The 20264-nt window shown below is 44.0% G+C and overlaps 1 protein-coding gene and 1 long non-coding RNA gene across 3 annotated transcripts; one reads left to right on the forward strand and one right to left on the reverse strand.

Moving 5' to 3' along the window:
• Positions 1 to 701: 701 nt before the first annotated feature.
• VLDLR (very low density lipoprotein receptor) lies at positions 702 to 15635 on the reverse strand. Of its 2 annotated transcripts, XM_042875193.1 has the most exons (19): positions 15485 to 15635; positions 11284 to 11403; positions 10150 to 10272; positions 9145 to 9267; positions 7431 to 7802; positions 7207 to 7329; positions 7004 to 7126; positions 6448 to 6567; positions 6247 to 6372; positions 5677 to 5848; positions 5135 to 5359; positions 4843 to 4961; positions 4319 to 4458; positions 4065 to 4206; positions 3606 to 3752; positions 2602 to 2691; positions 2127 to 2201; positions 1855 to 2024; positions 702 to 1367 (listed from the first exon to the last, which is right to left on the reverse strand). In XM_042875193.1, the coding sequence occupies exons 1-19, from the start codon at positions 15618 to 15620 to the stop codon at positions 1332 to 1334; spliced, it is 2682 nt and encodes an 893-aa protein (XP_042731127.1). In that variant the 5' UTR covers positions 15621 to 15635; the 3' UTR covers positions 702 to 1331. The 2 variants fall into 2 exon arrangements, with proteins under 2 accessions (XP_042731127.1, XP_042731128.1); XM_042875194.1 differs by lacking the exon at positions 2602 to 2691.
• Positions 15636 to 15832: 197 nt separating this feature from the next.
• LOC122182144 lies at positions 15833 to 19165 on the forward strand. Its single transcript, XR_006179713.1, has 2 exons — positions 15833 to 15914; positions 16844 to 19165. It is a non-coding gene; the product is annotated as an uncharacterized LOC122182144 (long non-coding RNA).
• Positions 19166 to 20264: the final 1099 nt, after the last annotated feature.

Genomic DNA, 20264 nt, shown 5'->3' on the forward strand with positions numbered 1-20264 from the left:
TTTTAAGTTAAATTCCCCAAGGTACAAGCAAGTAGGAAAAGCTCAGCAGGTCCACCTACTTCATCTGTTGAAGGCAGAGCACCAATAAAGTACAAGGGTCAGCATCACTCACACAATGGATCAGTTCCTCCCCTCCTACTCCAAATCAGACAGTGCCCTTGCTCCAGAAGGGAAGGGAACACTACCTCACAGGTGTAGCAACATGGGCTTTTTGGCTCTGAGACTCCCAGAGCAGGCTGCCATGGTGAATAATGAAGCTACACCTCTGGCATTCCTTCATGCAAACACAGGCACTAAGATGCCATCTGCACTGTAGCTGCCATCAAGAATAAGGGCTAACAACTCGCATCACTGCTAGCTTGTACTATGCAAGGCATTTACATTTACCTGACTGATACTGCTTTGATACCCACCTCTGGCATGTAGCATCTGTCAGTACTACCTCTTGTGCACTGAAGTGTAGTTGAGGACTGATAGTAGCTAAAAAAAAAAAAAAAAAAATACTACTCCAGTTGTCCAGCTGGACTCTTATAAAAGACAACACAGTCAGACCCCTGCTCAAGCAGCTGTCAGGTCAGTACTCCCTTCACAGTCTAGGTACTGCTGAAATAACTTCAGCCAGCACTTCACACTCTTACTGACTCTGGAGATATGTTCCACTACAGTGGGAGAAGAATAATGGAGACCAATACTTTAACTGCTTAGTTTTTGGTTTTGTTTTTTTTTATTTTCTCCCCCTTCTCTGAATTTCAGATTTACAGTGGTTTCCCCAAAGAGCATTCATACCTGTAGAGCTCTAAGAGGTATGAGACAAGGTTGTTTCAGTCATACATACAAAATTACTTATGCTTACAAATTTTTGGCAATCATAGTAACCCGTTTTTTCCTATTGCCATTGCCCCAACCATTGAAAAAGACAGTGTACAATAATTTACATTTTAAGTATTTCAAAGTGCTTGATAGTGATTTTCCAGAAATATTTACAAGTGGCATATACACATATGTACAGCTGTTATACTATAGCACAAGTTGTGGCTGGAATATGGCTTTCTATGGAAAGTGCTTTGTATTTGGCCAGTGGTGTTACTGACTGACCAATTCAAGGGTTACTGATAAAACAGTAACCACTAAAAGCTGAATTGTTGTGGACAGGTATTTACAGAGTTGGTTGTTAAGCTGTATAAAACAGCAAATTATGTAAGTGTTCCATACACAGAGAAAGTTTCTTCATTCTTCCAAAGAACGGAGGAAGTCTTTCAGCCACAAGCATGTTTATCATCCCCGTAAGTGTAAAACACAAAGTAAACTGAAAGTGATTACTGATCCAGTGCTCACAGCATATCATCATCTGTGCTTACAACAGATATCTGTAAAAAGAAAAGAAGCATGTTAACTACAATTTTACCAATAAAGGACAAAAAAAAAAAAATAATAACCAATGCAAGTCTTTGCTATAGGGCAGTCTGAATTATGTGCTAGTTCTGCAGGCTAAAAACTTGCACTGGTTTACTCCATCTGAGTAATACAGCAGAAGTTGCCAGCTATGACTTAAATCTTGATTACAAGTATGAGCTCTCAATTGATTCAGCCCAGTAGTTTCGAGCAGTCAGTATGCCTCTGCTTTCCAAAACAGACACCTCTCCCAATTTACAGAATCATGGAATCCTTGGAGTTGGAAGGGGCTTTTAAAGGTCATCTAGTCCAACTGCCCTGCAATGAACAGGGACATACACAGCCAGATCAGGTTGCTCAGGGCCTGATCCAGCCTCATCTTGAAAGTCAATCAGCAGTTCTCTGCTACATCTAGTCTGAGGACTAGCTTGGAACCTCAGGCATGTCAATCAGTTTACTTACTGCAGGGTAGGTGTGTCCAACTGAACCACCATGTCTGCCAATATCAATTGTGAGATCCTCTTCTGTAGTTTTCAGATAGACGGGATTATCAAAATTCATGCTTTTCATGTTCTTGTGCTGCCAATTACGCCACATGAAGTAGCCAGCCACTGCAGCCATCGCCAGCAATACTTTAGAAAGAGACACATTTTAAGTACAGAGTAGCATCAAGTCAAACTTGTGAACAAGAAGAGCTTATCACACCAAAAGGGATCTCAACAAATGGTACTCACAGATAGGAAGAACAGCCCACGCTCCTGCTGCTCCTCTTGCAGCTACTTCAGACACCACACTACTGATGTTGAAACCTGCACAAGAATTCATACAGTAATGAGGTTGCTTAATCACAAGCTAGCAGATTTTTTCAGATTTCTTACTAAGACATTAAGCCCAAAAGTTGCTCCAAATTATTAGGTTAACGTTCTACAAGAACAGCACTAAGAGGCTTCATCTTATCTTAAGAAATTTTTTTTGCTACCCTTCTTTGAGCGCTTTTTGCATTTCATGGAACCTACAGGTTCCATACATACAGTCATAAATAAACAAATTCTGTTTATCACATACTCCAGCTGTTGTACCTCTACTACATACATGAAGTAGCTTGTTTTTTCTACTTGCATGCAAAGGAGAAGATTTCAAGTATGCTAATAGGTCAGTTTGCATTTCTCTTATCTTTTGTTTAGCAATCTGAGTTATTGGGACCAGTACCTCCAGGAACTAGTCCAACAGTTGGAGATTTTTCAGTTGTGCTGGTATCTTTAGTCTCAGTGTAAGCCACAGTTGTTCCAGTACCTGAAACTAATTATAAATCAAGAACCCAGTTAATCCTAAAGTTCTGCAATGGCTTAACTATGACAGCCATGGCAGCAAATGTTTAGCAGATGGCAGAATGGTCATGCAGCTTGTTAGCTTTATTGGAAACACTGACATTAGTTATTTCAGTAAGTACAGCTTCCACTGAAGGTACTGATCAAAAATGATTCCATGAACCAAGTAAGCCAGTTAAACAGGCATAAGCTCTATTTGAAGTAATTGAAAATATAAGCCACCCTACTCCTCATTTCAGGCTCCCTGTATAATATTTGGTTCCATAAAGTCAAATACAGCCTTTGATATTCATAGTTATCCTATACAGCAGCCACTACCTTCAGCCAATGGAGAACCATGTCCTCACATTCACTGCTTTGACTGGAGCAGTCAATTGACATGCAGTTTATTAAGAGACACCTTGGAGATTCTACTGCCACTAGGCTGGACAAACAAGCTTGCCACACAGCCAGCGCTCAGTGTACTATCAGCAGCAGGTTTGCATGGAACTGGAAAGGAGGTACACAAGCTCAGCATGATCAGCCCATAAGCATTTCAAGATAGTGGATTCACTGTACAGCAATGTTAGTTTATACCCCTAGTTTTCTAACAAAGGGACCAGATATGCTTTGTGCACATGCCTGCTGTCTGCAGAAAGCTGTGGAAGCACAAGGTCTTATTGCAAATGATGATGATACAGAAGCCAGGCATGGACTTTGAACAGTACCTGCAGACTTGGAGGGCAGCTTAATACATGCTAGAAGACCACCCTCTCCAAGAGGAGTTACATCAGATTTACTCATGCAAAGTTGTCAGTCTGTACTGTCATTGTTGCCTCTTACAGGTTTAGCATTCTGATTCCCAATTCTTCCCCCATAACTCCTGAAAGAATTTTGTTACCATACCTTCACATCTCAGACCGTCCTCCTGCAAGACATATCCAGATGGACATGCACAAGTATACTTCGGAGAGTGTTCATTTATCTGAGGAGCAGGCAGGCACAGGTAGCTACAGCCTCCATTTACCATGTTCTCTTCACACCAGTTCCTGCCTGTTGGTACAGGTTCATTTTAAGTGATTGACAGGAGTGAGCTTTCATGCTCCAGAGGTACAGCATAATTTTTTGCTCAGTAGTTGCTCTAGTAAGTTGTTCATCTCTGCAGGTTATATCTGCTCTGTCCAAGCAAGAAAAACTGCAACTAGATTCTCTCTCAAACCCAGTGGGGATGCTAGGCTAGCTGAAAGCTTCAAGTACCAAAATGAATTAGATAGTATACAGGGGTAGGATACCATTTGGTAACATACAATCACGGCAGGCTTCATGCAAGTATATGCTGTTATAACTATAAACTGTAGTAGTTACCTGAAGGCTGAACAAGTTCATGATAAACAATGATGTCCTGCGCATCATTGAGGTTGTTTACTAGGGTGACCAATTCAGCTCCAGTAAATTTGTTGGCACCATAGACTGCCTCATTCTCTCCATCAATCCAGAATACACGATCCTAGAAAATAGTCATTACCTCCCATTATCTCTATGTTTCTTTCAGCACCATAATTGCTAGCCACATACTAGGAATAAGAGCTCTGACAAGTACTGCAGCAAGCCATTCTTACCTCAAATATTGTTAGAGCAAGAGGATGAGGAAGGAACATATGAGACTTCAGCACAAGTCTACGATCCTGGCCATTCAGATCCACACTTGACAGCATATGTAGCTTAGAATCAAGCCAATACAGACGGCTTTTTACAAGATCTAGGAGGAGAAAAGAAATACCAAACACCACTACTTATTGGCTACATGGACAAGACTGCCAGAGCTTCCTGCGAAGGCTGCAACACCCACAGACTCAAGAATAGTTGCAGTGCTACCATACTGTTTCTTATTATATGGGAATACAAAAAACTGCTGCAGTGCTGCCTAAGCACACTGTGCCTCAGCTAGGATACAGAACAGTGCAGGGAAGGTTACCACTTCAGCATCTGAAGTGCTGCACCTGTTTGTAGTGTCTCTAGGCATGCAAGAGCTTCCCAATATCAAAAGCTGAAAATAGTTCTCTAAAGGATGACCTTGGCTTCTGTACCCAAGAGACTGCTAAAGCTCCACACTACCTCTGGCACAGAGACAAACTCAACATACCTAGAGCAATTCCATTAGGCCACTGGATTTCTGTTGTCACAAGCTGCTGTCTGTCAAATCCATTCATTCCGGCTTTTTCAATTTTTGCTGGTTCACCCCAGTCTGACCAGTACATAAAGCTGTGAAGCAGAATTTATGTTACATAACACACTATAGTACTGTGTAGTATCACTTTTAAATTATGACATTTGCTAACGAGTAGCTAGACAAAGGCTGTGTAAATCAGCTATCAAAACACACGTGGATTAGATGGTAGATTTGTTCTTTCCAGAGAACGAGGACAAATACTCACCCAGACAGAGGATCCACAGCAATAGAAGCTGGCTCTCTCAGCTCAGAAAGAAATAAAACCTTTCTTTTCTTGCCATTCAGGCTTGCCACTGAAATGGTCTTTGCAGATGAATCAGTCCAGTAGATATTCTTATAAATCCAGTCAACAGCAATTCCTGCAGGGCTGTATATGTTGTCTAGGATTCTAGTGTGTGTACCAACTTTATCACGGGTATCAATAGAAGCACTGGAAAACAAAAATTACTTGCTTTTACTCCTCTTTGCCCCACAGACTACAGCTTCAGCAAAATGCTGCATGCCCAGGAGCTGTGTGCATTCTAGAAGATGTACTTGTAAAACAGATACCTTAGAAAAACTCACAACTGAACCTGATACAAGGAAGTGCAACAAGTGTACACATGCTAGCTCCAGGAGGTTGTACCTGCTCTGCTTAGTCATGGACATCAGTTATCTAGTTCTCAGCACAAGAGCCTACAGGAGAATCTTGGGTAAAATGTAGGATGCTAAGGGTAGCACTAAGAGTTAGAGGCCAAGTCCATTTACCTGAAAATTGCTTTTTGGCTGAAGTCAGCCCAAAAAAGCTTTTGCTCAGCAATATCAGCATCTAGAGCAACTGTGTTTCTTAGCTGCTCTACTAGTTGAATGTATTCTTTTCTCTCAAGGCCAATCTTCCTGATATCCCGTCGGTTGGTGAAAATTAGACATGGTTCTTTCCCTGTAGAAAAAAAGTATATATTATCGATGCTTCTAGACATCAAGTCACATACCAATGGCCTTCAAGACAGTTTTAATGAATTGTATTTAGTATCTGCCAGTCCACACTTGGAAACGGATGCTGAAAAACATCTTAGCTGTACCATACCCCATTCTTTTCTTCCTTTATGATGGACGCTCTCCTCCCCAGGAGAAAGTTTGTCAGGTAGACATGTTTGCTTTAAGTGCTGTGTCATAGCATTATTCAAAATGCTAGGACTGTCCAGGTCTGTACAAGTTACGTTGTTAAGAGCACAACTAGTGTCACAACTACAGTACCATGAAAATTTACATCACCTACTGCCTCACTTCAAAGCAGTGGCTTCAGGCTCAGAGATATTGTCTTATGCCAGTACCTACCCACAGCCTTGCACACTCCTGTAGCAAGATCCATCTGATAGCCACGGCTACATTCACACTTGTAACCCCCTTTCAGGTTGATACAGATTTGGCTACAGATACCAGGATTCTGGCATTCATCAATATCTGTAAAGAGAAATAAATTTTGTTCTCATCTACAGTATTACTAGTAGGTTTACTATTAACTTATTTGATACTTGCCTCCACAGGTTCTCCTGTCTACAAGCTCAAACCCAGCTGGACAGTCACATTCATAGCCAATAACAAGATCTCTGCAGATGTGAGAGCATCCACCATTGTTGACTAAACATTCATTTATGTCTAGAAGAGAAGAATTGGTCATTTCTTAAACAGCATATATATGTAGTCCTGAAATCTTAGTTATGGAGTGCTGTACCAGACACTCATCTGCTTTCTCACAAGGAGAAAGATCACAGTGGTACTTGAAGTCATTTGAAGAAGACCACCTCAAGACCACATATGCTCAGCTATCAACATGCTGCTTGTGTTATAAGTAGGCATCAGCAGAATAAGACTGAGGATCCTGTAACCTTCAGAGTTTAATGGACTCATGTATCTCCAGGTCACAAAGTCATCCCAATAGTCAGTTTGGCTATGATAAAGAACAGTTCTATTAACTGAGTTACTCTTGTTTATTTTTGCTACTAAGTAAATACACATAAGTATTTCAGCCCAACATTTGACGGCTGAGAAATCATTTAGTAGTTAGCACTGCACAAGAAGTTTGTTCACTTACTACATTCCTTGAGAGGCTCATCACTCCAGTCCTTGCAGTCTCCCTGACGGTTACACACTTTATTAATATCTATGCATTCTCCGCTTCTGCACTTGAATTTGCCAGGTCCAGAACACTGAATAACTGAGATAATGAAGACTATGAGGAGGCTGCGAGATTCAGCAACTCTGCAAGTCTTCGGTCTTGATTAGCTGCACACTTACCATTGTTACAGTTTGCTTCATCAGTGCCATCCAGACAGTCTCTCACACCATTGCACTGCCTACTCCCATGGATGCAGTTCCCATCTTCACACCTGAACTGGTCTGGTCTGCAGGTCCGAGAAGCTGTGGGGACAGCCATTAGACAGTTTGACTCCTGAAGTCTGCCAAAGGAAAGACAGGGGCCAAGGAGCACCTCCTATAGAAGAAGGACCAAGTTAACTTACGGCAGTTGATTTCATCACTTCCATCTTTGCAGTCAGGATCTCCATCACAGCGCCACTTCTTGTGGATACATTCACCCGAGCCACACTGCACCTCACTGGTAGAGCACTTCACAGGAGGTGCAGGCTGTCGGCCACATTGCTCCAAAGACTCATCAGAGTGGTCAGAGCAGTCAGCATCATCATCACACACCCAGCTGATAGGGATGCAAGTTGAGCTCTTGCACTGGAACTCATGAACACCACATGTTGGAGGTGCACACTCCAACTCATCACTACCATCACTGCAGTCATCTTGACCATTGCAGACAAAGCTCTTGGAAATACACTGTCCACTACTGCATGTGAACTCTGCTGCACTACAAGTCACGTTGCCTGCAGTAACAGGAGTGAAAAATATTAGCAGGTTATCATAAAGAAGACTTTTGAAAGAACATGTTTTGCTTTTCAGTTTCTTTGCTCTATCAGCTGACAGTAGGTCAATATCCTGTACAAAGAAGGCTCTGGGATAATCTTACTGACCACCTACAAGGCACATACGACATATGAACTGCTGTCCTTGCCTTAAGCATGAAAGTGAGAAACATCAGTTCTGAGTTACTGAGTGAAAATTTTGAAGCAGTGAGTTTGTTCTGCTTTAGCATGCTAGCCTTTAGGAAAACAGGCTCAGAACCTGTGAACCAGAGACAGAAGGTAAGAGAATTGCTAACTCTGGAATACAGTCTAAGGTATTGGTAGCCAGATGGTCAGCATGCACTGTAGTTTGAAATTGAAGTGTTTTGTGCCAGGATAGTAGTGGCTCATTTACCTGGGCCACTGAAGATAAGCTGATGAAGATCTTGCAAAAGTTGGTCCTGTGACATTAAGCAGTCACAGAACTTCTGTTGGTACAGATAATACTGGTTTTATAGTAACGTAGCTAGCAGCTCAGTATGCCTAGGCTGATAGTTCTATCAACTTCATTAGAAATGCTGTCTGTAGATATACTTGTCAGATTAAATCATTTGCTTGCTGAAAAAGACAGCTACCCCACAGATGCAGAGTACAAGTCCAAAGATCTGTACCTCATTAAGCCATCCAGGCAAGGTAGCTGTGGTAGAAGCAAGCCCTGTAACTCTGCTTACAGCAAATCTGTCTCACCTCAGGACACCTCAGGCAACTCATTTACAGCAAAAACATTAGAACAAGCCACAAACACTGCACCCTAAGAGGCAGCTTTGGCTTCACTTGTGGACTGGCTTGAAGTTGCCCCTTAACGCTTGAAACCCAGCTTCCCTAATCTACACTTTCAAATAAGCATGCAAAATACTGTAAAACAGGGCTATGTAGTAAATTAGCTGCTTCCTTGGCCACAAATCCCAGCTACATCTTTAGGAGACAAACTTAATATAAGGAGCAAGTAGAGTTATCTGTTAAGAAACCGTAAAAAGAACAAATTCTGATGGTTTATCTGACATGTAACTAAGCCTACAGCTATTCCCAAAACTAGCCAGAGAAAAAGACAGATGCTGAATAGCTTACGCTGTTGTATTTCTTAATTTCAAAGTGTAGAGGACTGTTAGAAAAGATCTGTTTTTTTTAAGTGGGCTGCAATACATATAGGTTTAAGAAAATAGTGATATAATAAATTTATCTTCCCAGGTATACTGTCCAGCTAGCTCCTTTTCAGACAAGTCAATTTCAAATAGAGTTATGCAGCCACCATTTCATCCCTTACCACAATTCTCTTCATCTTCTCCACTGTCACAGTCTTTTTCACCATCACATTTCCAGGACACTGGGATACATTGGGTTGACTGAGGACCACAGCTGATTTCATTTACCCGGCATGTTCTCATATCTATTGAAAAAAGTTTAAGTTCAATTTAAGAGTTCTGAAATTTAAGAGCTATTGATCTTGGATTTTAGCAGTTGTCCTGAAAGTTGAGTCTGAAAGGTTGCTGCTCTGAACACAGCCAGCATCCAATGAAATCATTGGCTCTAACATGGAAGAGGTTATATTAGTCTATAGTATTCAGCATAAAAAAAAAAAAAGGAACAGGAAGCATCTTTTAAAAGTATCTCTGTCACAGTAGCTTTTGTGATTGAATATCACAAACTGTTAAATTTGTAGGAGACTAGGTAATACACAGTAGTAGACAAGAGTAAATACAAAGTAAAGTTAAACTCAGGGCTGAAATACAGTGATTGCACCTTAGCATAGGTCCTACTGATAAGGAATGAGGCTTCACAGGTCCCACAGACCTGTATCCCTTGATTAGGACTGTACTTAGGACTGAGGCTGCTAATCTCATAGTCAGAGATTAGTACTTCTGCTTCTGTACCCCCAGCTCAAAGTCAGTCACTTAGTTCCTATGGCTAGCCCTGGTTAAGTAGCTGTCTTGGAGGATGGTGATCACTCTGAACAAGACACAGGCCTGCAATGCTGTGCTTAACTTCTCTAGTTGTAACAGAAATCCTGTATTTGCTATCTTTAGCCAAGTACAAGTGCAGACTTCCCAGTTCTGAATCCTTTTAATCAGCAGTAAGTCTTGTCAAGACCTTGATGTGGCCAAAAGCCAAGCTAGTCCTTATAGAGGTGCATTTCCAAGACAAGTGAAACCTTTTTTTTTTTTTTTTTAAAAAAAAAAAAAAAAAAAGGCAAGTCAGGTGACAAGCAAGCAAGAAGTCAAATGGGCACAACCTGCTGGCTTGCCTGCACTGATGGGCAAGGCACACTTACGGCACAGTTCAGCACTCTCGTCAGACCCATCCTCACAGTCTGGATCCCCATCACACTGCCATCTGTTTGGCACACACTGACCACTGTTACACACAAAGTCAGATTCAGCACAAGTCTTCTTCACTGAAAGGGAAAAGGACAGGCACTTTTTTAATACCAGATCTCAGTTTTTCTGTTGGTAGCTAGAGACTAGCTACCTCACCCCCAGGAAACCAGTGCAACAACCTTTAGTTCTTGGATGTCTGGTGGTTTGGTTTTTTTTTTGTTTTTGTTTTTTTCCCCCCTCTCCCCTCTCTCTCCTTTCTCCCCACCAGCCTAACACCACCACTATTTGATACTTCCCAAAGAGTTATACAACACACAGAAACACTTATACTCCCAAAAACAGATACTGAAGGACTGCTAATGTTAAAGAAGAGTAGCTAGGTAGGTAGAAAAGCCATGATTTCATTTACACATGAGTTAAATTAAGGTCTGTTAACAGCTATTTTCAGATTTTGAACTTCATGCTCATTATCAAGGCATTTGATTTGTGGTGTCATTACAGAAGCCTGGTACTATGTAACCCAACTGCATAACTCAAGCAGACCAGCAGTCCAGCCACACCAGTGCTGGATATGAAGTCTGTTCTGCCTTGTCTCTAAGTATGTCTAGTCATCTGCCCTGGCCTTCATGTCAACAAAAACCATCAGGCTGGCAGCCAGAGCTAGAATCAGTGTTTACAAGAAATGCAGTAGAACCACTTTCACACATAACAGGACATCTAACCTTGCAATAGCCATCAGCTGCATACAAACGGCAACAAGCTTCTACTGTGTTTTCAAGCAAAAACTGAAAAACAGTGTTGCATTCTAGACAATTGCCACCCCCAGCAAATAAAGTTTCAGTCATGAGCCTTTGTCTCAATTCCAGAAGACTTCCAGGGACTAGGAAAATTCAGCTGCATCATACTGATACAGGACACCCAGATAGTCCCCCAGATTTTCTATGCAATTCTTCCTCTACCCTGTATTAGAGCTGTAAGAAATGCTGGTCAGAATAAACATCTCTCCACTTACCCACCTTCTGCTGTTAACCCCTACTGCAAACTACTGAGTACAGCCACAAAGGGATTACTGCTGCTTGACTACTTACCACAAGCACTTTCATCACTGCCATCTGAACAGTCTTCATCACCATCACATTTCCAGAGTAAAGGAATACAGCGTCCATTACTACAGGGGAACTGGGATTCCTCACATTTTGTTTTTGCACCTTTAATGAAAAGAAAAGAACCTGAGCCCCTGTGCTACTTAGCACTATTTCCTTTGTTGCATCCCATACTCAATAAACAGATGTTTTCATGCCGATGCCAAGTTCTGAATTATTTTATTGTTGTCACCTTTGTGAATCACGACAATAGAACCAGAAGTTTTCCTTCACTGTAGAACTGCAGAGATTAGGCAGTGTAACAGTTTACCTGCCAGATGGTAGTAAATCAGTCTCAGTGTTCACAATATTGAGCTTTCATTTTTAAGACAGGGTCAAGTTTGCAAGGCAAAGGGATGCTCATGAGCAGGCTCCTGCTGCCTACAGCCTGTCTCTGCATTCTAAAAACCTCCACAGACTTTGATCAAGCTACTTTTAAACATGACTAAATTTCAAACCGGACTGGCATTCCAGTACTCTGAAGCTAATGTACTACAATCCCAAGATGTTTGTAAAGGTGGCTTAGATATCAGCTCTATAACTGAACAACATTTTTTCATCATGTAAGTTACTTCAGTAATAGCCCCAAAGTTACAGAAATTACAATAATGGACAGAGATAGTTCCCACTATCTGACTGTTAACAGAGTCCCCATGAGCAAGGGCCCACAGAGGCATTCCTTGGTAGATGCAAAAGGAAGTGCAATGACATATCTGTATTTTTTCCTCATTATTAAAGCTAGGTCTAGCATAATGCTAAGAGAGCAAGACAATTTATCACTTCTTTCAGGAATTAAGTCTCTTGTCTCCAAACTGTTAAGCCTGATTATTAATATGCTTAAGTCAGGTACTCTTGTTGTGCAAGATGCTTGAAGTGAACTCTCCAGAATATCTTCCATCCTGAAATGGTATGTCCCTGTCCCTCAAGGGAATATGCTTTGTCTTGAAGTCCTGCCACAACTGTCAGTAAAAGCAGCAGCATGCCTCTTTAGCAGAGAAGCCAGAGCTGTTCCACGTAATGCAAGTCTGTGAGTACATGCATAAGTTTTGGCTGCACATGTCTATGGCATGATGCAAAACTCCTGCTCCTCCTTGATCTACTGTAATAATGGTGCTCCGTTTCGGCCTTCCACAGCTTTGATAGGGCATCTAATTTTAGCAGAACTCCACTTGCTATTTTATATCTTTGGTGTATGACATGCAATATGCAAGGCAGTTTCCAAATGAAGGGAAGCCAATAAACTTTCTGAAACAGATCCATTTCACATTATACTGCTAGCTCTCAAGCATTAGAAAACAGCAACCACTGGACAGAGCATAAGCAAGAGAACAAGGGCAGTTTTACTTGCCAACTGTATAATGTAAATTCATGCTGTAAGTAAACGATTTGAAATAGCAGCTTATTGAGCTCTGATGTTTCAGCAGTTTTACTGGTTGAGTAAAACACTGACAGTGTCAAGCTGTAACATTTTGTTTTGTGGGAATTGTTTAAGGAGTGCCAGGACAACTGAACATCAGCACATACACTCTTTACTTCCATCACTCCTTTCCAGGGTGGGAGTTGTACCAGCAGGCAGTTTCCAACGCAAGGTTTTCAACATTAACACTGCTTGGTCAACAGCTGTCATACAAGCAGCTTGCCTAGTAGTGCCAGAGGGGAGACTTCAGCCAGCTGAGCGTGTACAGAGGCCACAGCTATCAGCTTGCTATCAGTTGGCATCACCCTACTGTCCAATTGCTGCTAACAGAAGTAGACATCTGCTCGCCTGGTCACACAGCATTCTAGTTATTTCTGTATTACTAGCTAAAACACAAAGTGACTGACTCCTGCTAGTTTTGAGACGTTCTTATCCAGGCTTTCAGAGTGGGAACAGCCAACCATTCCCAAAATAGCACGCCAGAGCACTATTAGACTAAGCCTGCCACTCAGGAGATCCCAAAATAACTCCCACAGCCTTTAGTTATGCTATTTCAAGCTAGAATAACTTTGTAAAGGCTTGCACAGTATATTGTAACTTGCAGTGTAACACCACTTTGACCAAAAAAACAACAGGGAAACACTCCACAAAGCTAAATGGAACAGGAGCTGAGCTGGGAGTTAAAGCTGTAACTTTACAATCACTGCAAGGAGTCATCCCAAAGAGGTGCCATTTCTCTTACAGCTGACCTACCAAAGCAACTACTTTTGTCAGCCTGTGAACAAATAAGGAATTGCTAGCCAAACACTCACCCACCAAGGTTATCATCTGTTGCTACTCCTTTAAGATAGCTCTCAAGCTCTGAAGGCCACACTCAGCAAGTTCCAGCTGATCACCACCTTCAGTCCTATCCTGCACTAAGCACAGTTCTGCAATGCCAGGCAGACATTTCAGCAAGACGCTACCACTCTAATCCACCATTCTTTGAAACAGCCTCATAGCTCAGCTGCTGCTTCTGTCGCTAGCCATCTAGTGATTTTCAGCTTGATATCAAACAACCATTAATTCAAAAGCTGTTCTGCATGTGCTGGTCATACATCAGAACCTTTCATCCTCTTTAGAATAAGTGTTGGGTGGAAGAGGTAGAAGAGAAGTAACTACAAGTTACTTGTAGGCTAAGTGTCAGAAATATCACTGTACTGTTTCCCAGGTTACCCACTTCTGAGGAACGAACTTAAAAGCAGGATGAAGGATCAGTTACCATTTCCAACTAAGTTAACGCATCCAAAGCTTTTTCTCTTAGCTCTGCCTTAACCATTTGTCTCCACTCCTTAAGCAGACTGTCAGTTTACTTCTCTGAGGCCAGCCAGACATGTGACAGTTGTGTGCTGTCATATGACACCAACTACCAGAAAAGCTTGCAATCCTGATTGGGAAACCCACACACAGAGGAACAAGCAGAGCTGCTTTGGGAGGCCACCACCTCAAACTGAATGAAGAAACTCAGACAACTAGAGCTGCCTGCAATGCCTGGCTCCTCATAAGATTTCTAACTACCACGCACCAGTGGTCTCAGTGCCAGCAAGCTCCAACCTTCGTGTTACAGCTGCATAACCAAAGGGCCTGTGTCTACTGTAGAGAAGGCATGGAAGCAGTCTACAGATCAGGAAATGGAGGCATGGTCTGAACACAGACTTCTTTCTCAGTTACGGTAGGAGAACTAGGAGGCAGTCTCCTGGCAGGGTCCTACCCAGCAAACCCCATGTCTAAACTGCAGCACACTGCTGGGGCTACAAAGCCTAACTCTCTATAAGCATGTGTTGAGAACACAACCAAAGCCAAACACTTCAGTGCACTTCAGAGCGCTGGTCAGGAGATTACAGCACACTGCTCCCAGGCCATCAGCTCAAATGCGGTACAACAACACACAGCAACTGCCCACCACCCCCCTAGGAGAGCAGCTCGTCTCCCGGAGAAAGAGAGAAGTCCGTTCACTGATTACCCCTCCAGTCAAAGGGAAAATGATTTTAATTGACCATGCAACTAGCTTAACGTTCAAGTTCCATTGCTGCAGAGGTAACCACATCGACACCGGCAACAACCACCTTCTGAGCTACCTGTGACGGCCCGCTTCGCGAGGGCTTCAGTGAGGTAAGGCTCAACCTCGCCGCCAGGTGGAGATCCCCCATGGTGGTTACAGCTGGCCCGAAGGAGCCACGCCAGCGCCGCTGGATGCCACCAAGCCGAAGTTGCAGAGTAGTTTGACAACCCCTCCGGCACGGTGGGCCGTCCCGGAGCTGGGCTCCTCGCAGCCCAGCGCGGAGACCCTCCCTCACCGCCAGGCATCGCCAAACCTCCCGCAGCAGCGGCGGCACCGCGGCGCTGCCGGCAGAGCCGCTCCGGGGCGGGGAGGGGCGAGCCGGCCGCGGGCTCGGGCCCACCCGCAGCGCCCCATGCGTGCTCTGTCCGCCCGTGGAAGCGGTGCCTCGCGGCGGAGAGTGGTGATGGCAGGCAGAGCCCGGAGGCCCCGCGCGCTTCCCCTCCTCTCCGCGGAGCCCCAATCCCCCCCGCACAAAAGAAAAAGCACACCCCAGCCAGACAAGGCGCACACACACACAAAAAAAAAAAAAAAAAAAAACACGAAAACAACCGAGAGAGGTGAAAGGGAAGAAGCGATCGCGGGGAGCGGCGGGAGCACCCCGGCGGTGCGCGCCCCAGCTCCGCACTCACCGTCGGTGGCAGTCAGCAGGCAGCCGAGGGCGAGCAGCAGGCAGAGCGCACCGCAGCGCGAGAGCGCCCACCGCCGCGCCCCACACCCGCCGCCGGCCACCGCGCTCCGATCTCCACGCTGCCGGCTCGACCGCATCGCCGCGCCGAGGGGACGGAGAGAGGGAGGGAGGGAGGAGAGGCGGGGAGGGCGGGCGTGCAGACGCCGCGGTCAGAAAGGCGACGAGGAAAGGAGGGCGCCGGAGACATGCACGGGGGGAGGGTGTCCCCGCGGCGCTCTTATACCAGCTGCCCGGCCGCCCTGCGCGGCCGTGGTGACTCACGGCGCCGCGCCGGGCCCCGGTTGGCTCGCCAGCGCCGCCCGCCCCCGCTTCCTCCTCCGCGGCACCTGCGGCCGCTCTGGCGTGCCCGCACACCGGCTCGGATCGGCGCGGTGAGTGGCGGCGCGGTGCGTGCCGTGGGCTGAGCTTCCCCCTCTTCCTGGCCTTCCTCCCGCGGGCGGAGGCGCGCGGCTCCGCTGCCAGCCCCTGCGCGTGGGCGGCGGTCGGGGCAGCCCCGGTGGGAGCGGCTGTGCCGGGCAGCAGCTTGCGCCGGCTTTGTTCCCGCACGCGCCGATCCCGCGCCCCGCCGCGGGGAGGGGGTGTTGCTGGGCCCTCCGCGCTGGGCAGCACCGCGAGGCGTGCCGGAACACGCGCCGAGGGATGGCTGTTGCCAAAAGAGCGTTTGTTGAGTTCGGTGTCCCTTCGCCGCGTGCTCGCCTGCGTGTTTCCGCCCTCCCGCAGCAGAAGTTGGCTTCAACGAAGCGGGCGCTGCTTTTTGAGGAGGAAAATCGCTACTTCTGCATTCTGAAATCAGAGATTGTAGTTAGTAATTGCACGAAATGGTATGCCAAAGTCGTGTGTATTACAAGCTTGCCCTTATATTTTAAGAAGGAGAATTGGTGGTTTTGTTCTGCACGTGTAACCTTTTGAACATCCAGTTATATCTTGGTGAATGAAAAAAAGGATGGATCCTTAAAAAGCAAATGTGATTTTGTCTGCGGCACTATTACTATTAAAATTTACAACTGAGTTCTAGTGATTCTGTATCATATTTACTTTTTTTGTATTTCACATTAACAGCGTGTTCTGTGCTCTTAATATCTTGTGGAAATGCAAGCTTCAGCGAGATTCTTCATCCAAAAACAATTAAGGAGCAGGGTGTGCTTTCATTCCTTGGAAGTGAAATCTTGAATTAAACTGACAGTAGTGTAAGTTAGTTGTTGGTCACTTTCACTTATGGAATGATTCTTGGAATGAAGCACTGTTTGCTGTTCCATGCTGCTGAAATGCCATAACGTGTTTCTTTATGTGTTGTTTGCAGATGGAGCCCTACTTGAGTCATATCCAGTTGTGTTGTGATTCCACTGGAGCCAAATCACACCACTGCATTAATGACTTTGGAGTGGATTATCTCGCACTGGCATGTAACTAATGATCATCCAGGCCATCCAAATGGGCAAATGTTGCAGAGACTTATTAAAAAAGGGCAAAATTTAATTTCATGTAAATGGAGTACACCTGGAAATTGTATTTCTAATGTGTAGATAAATGCAAAGAGAGCACTTCCTTTTATTTACCTTCCTACAGCCCTCCCTCGTCCTGGCCTCAGGGGCAGGGTGGAAAAGGCTCTGTTTTCTCATTCTGCTTTGGATGTGGCATTGGCTGCTACAGCCATGTCCTTGCAAACATATGCTGCTTCCAACAAGAAAAATGTATTAAGTACAAGCGGGTTGACTGGGGTCCTCGAGAAGATGGCTTAGTTTAAGCGGTACTCTGAAAACACAGTTCTCTTTGCAGAACTTCTGCATGACAAATTGCCTTCAGTTGAGTGCTCACCATTGCATGATCTGCTGTACTCTAGTCTGAACTTCATTTTCACAAATGGTCTGTTACCATTACAGAAATATTTCATGAGCTGAGTGAAGCAGCACACAGCAAGACCCCAGTTCCACAGCAGTACACAATCAGATATAACTTAGTTTATGCTAGTGGATGATGGTCTTTCTTATTTGTCTATGGGAGGTATAGATTCACTTGAAGGGAGAAGAGTGTCCCCTGCATTATCCATCCCTTTCTACATCTAACCATTTGGACTTCTAGAGCAGAAATTATGGTAAATACTTTTTTTTAATGTTTCAAGTAAGTTAAGATGTGCTTGAGTCTGAACATTTGGTGTTATCTCCAGAAGAGGATCTTGGACTGAAGAGGTCTCTCCCTTCCTTAGCATCCTCACAGGATCCCTGCCTGTTTTAGGAGGGGCATGGAGATAGCCACCCTTCATATAGTGACCTCTGTGCCTTGGGAGCCAGGAATGTCTGCATGGAGGTACTGTGCCTTGACACAGCTGTAGCCTTGCATAGGCAGTGTGGGGGAGAAAGGGTCTGTGGTGCATTCTGTGAGCAATGTGTGGCTTTGGCCACACATGAGTACTCAAGCCCAGATAGATCTATACAAGAGAAGCAGAATAAAACAGTTTCGATTGTGAATAGGCACTCCTGTGAGAAAAGCAACCCTTCTCTACTGATAATGGAAGGGTAAAGCATCCAGGGGAGCCTGAAGTTCAGTAAGGGTGCCGAAGCTTGCAGGGAGTGTGAGATGGCTTTTTTAGTACTGAGACCTTTCATCATCTGCCTGAGAAATGCATAAGCATTGCTTTGTTTCTGTGTGTCGCTCTGAGTCTCTTTCAGTTCTTGCTGCATCTGTTTGAGTGGAACTTCTTCAGCTACCAAGAGATCAGGCAGCCAAAGGTGCAAGGTGGGTGAAAAAATGGGAGCACAGGATGGCATTGAGATAGAGAGCTGGCACTGCCACATTGTTCTTAAAGGTCCTGTAGCCAAGAGCAGTCTCAGAGAGTGCTCCCCTTGCTCACGTAACCTGCTGCTACTGGTCTGTCAGCTGTTACTCACATTACTATGTATCTGCTATGATGTTATTAATTGTGCACTATAAATACACATGATGTGCAGAGCACAGGGCTAATGTTTCCAAAAGCTTTTAGGCATTATCCAGGGCTAACATCCAGACTGTTTGAGGGACCAGAGAAAAGCATTCAGAAAATTTATTTCTAGCTGTGGCTTCTGCATAACTGAGCAGGCAGATTCAGTGGGCTTCACCAGATAGGAAATTTTTTGTCACAGGTGTCATCATTTGGGATGAGAGGACCTGCTGTCTTTGTGGGGTATTCTACAAATGATCTGTTCATACGTGCAGGGAACTGTAAAGAGTCAAGTGGTACTTGGTATTGAATTTTATAAATAACAGTTTTATAGTTGCTTATTCTTTTAGACAGTTCCTCACATCTCCATTTTGTTCCATGCACTATTACTGGCAAACATTTTTGAATATTTGGTGATGCCCCTTTGAAAAAAAAGCTGGAAAAGATTGCCAAGAAGCTTTGTGAATCAGCCAGGCATTGCCTTTGCCTTGGAAAGTGACCCTAGTAAGTGAAAATGGCATCACGTTAACTTACCTTGTGGGAATTCTGATGGGTATAAGGACCTAGAGACTTTACAACATCAATTCACCTGAAAATGCCTTTGGACTTAGAATAGGCCTGGATTCTTTGGGATAGTTGGCTGTTTTTATTGTGGAGTGTAAAATCAAAAGAGAAAATAAAGGACATGAAGGGGCCTTCTGGAGTCGATACAATCTGTGTGAACTCAGTGTGTTTGGTGTTCCTTTATCTTTTTGCCTTAAAGACCTTATAGTCTCCCTTCCAAATGAGTTCCTGAAGCACTGGGATTACTAGTTCACCCTCAGGTCTTAAATCAATGAGACTTTTGCCTCCAGTTCCTTTGGTGAAGGACACAAAGTGAGAATATGTCTGCAGCAGTAACTTAATGTAATAAAGAAAAAGAAAGCCTCACAGGGAAAGAAAGTAACAGTATCATGGGCTAGCTAGCATCCTGCCATAGGATTGCTTGCAAAAATACTGTCTTCAGAAATATGCTGCTATCAAAGATATCACTTGCTCATAAGATCATTGTATGCCTAAACTGACAGTAATCGAAGGAGCTGTTCTTGTGTTTTTGAAGTGCAGAGCCAGGATCTACATAACTAACCTTAGTGGAGCTGTACACAGCCTAATAGAGACAGAATGCATCCTTTAGTAATAATATAGAATAAGTGTGTGCATGAATCCCTCTGCCCCACATCATTTCATACCTGTGTCTGAGGGACAAATTGGCCTTTTTTTTTTGGAGGGGGGGGGGTTGTTTTTTTTTTTGTTATTGTTACAAGGTTTCTCAGCAAATTATACGGAAGCCTTTATCACTGTTAAAAATGCTACTCAGGTCTGTGTTGTGTGTTTTCTGTGCAGCTTGAGAAAATACAGTGATAATAACAAAATTTTGCACTTACAATACCCTGTTCCTGTGTTGTTCTTTGGACACCTAACAAATAGGAACATAAGACTCACAAGCATATTCCCCTACCCATGCCATTAACATCATCTGAGATATAAAGATGAGGCATACAACTGATGTGTTGCTCTTCATTTCAGTACAACTTCTTTACAGTACTTTGCTATCAAAAGGGGTACAAGAAACTTGGGAGTATGTTAGGATATTCTTGTCCCTGTTGGATGCATTCTTCAATACTGGATACAATCTTTGGCCATCATGAAGTGAAATTTCCTGATTTCTTTGAGGACGTTTTTTTTTTCCTGTGCTGTGGATTACCCATTTTCTCTATGCAGGGTTTTTTCTTCCTGTAGGGCTCTAGCATGTGTAATATGAACAACA

This window comes from Lagopus leucura, unplaced genomic scaffold (genome assembly GCF_019238085.1).
Source record: "Lagopus leucura isolate 7727_CA_CO unplaced genomic scaffold, USGS_WTPT01 Super-Scaffold_100014, whole genome shotgun sequence".
Classification (NCBI taxonomy): domain Eukaryota; kingdom Metazoa; phylum Chordata; class Aves; order Galliformes; family Phasianidae; genus Lagopus; species Lagopus leucura.

Coding starts and splice junctions, on each gene's coding strand:
- VLDLR (XM_042875193.1), bottom strand. CDS start 15,620: ATGCGGTCGAGCCGGCAGCGTGGAGATCGGAGCGCGGTGGCCGGCGGC. Junction 6,568..7,003: donor TGAGCCTCTCAAGGAATGTA/GTAAGTGAACAA, acceptor CTTCTCTTCTAG/ACATAAATGAATGTTTAGTC. Junction 4,962..5,134: donor GCTGTGGATCCTCTGTCTGG/GTGAGTATTTGT, acceptor TCTGCTTCACAG/CTTTATGTACTGGTCAGACT.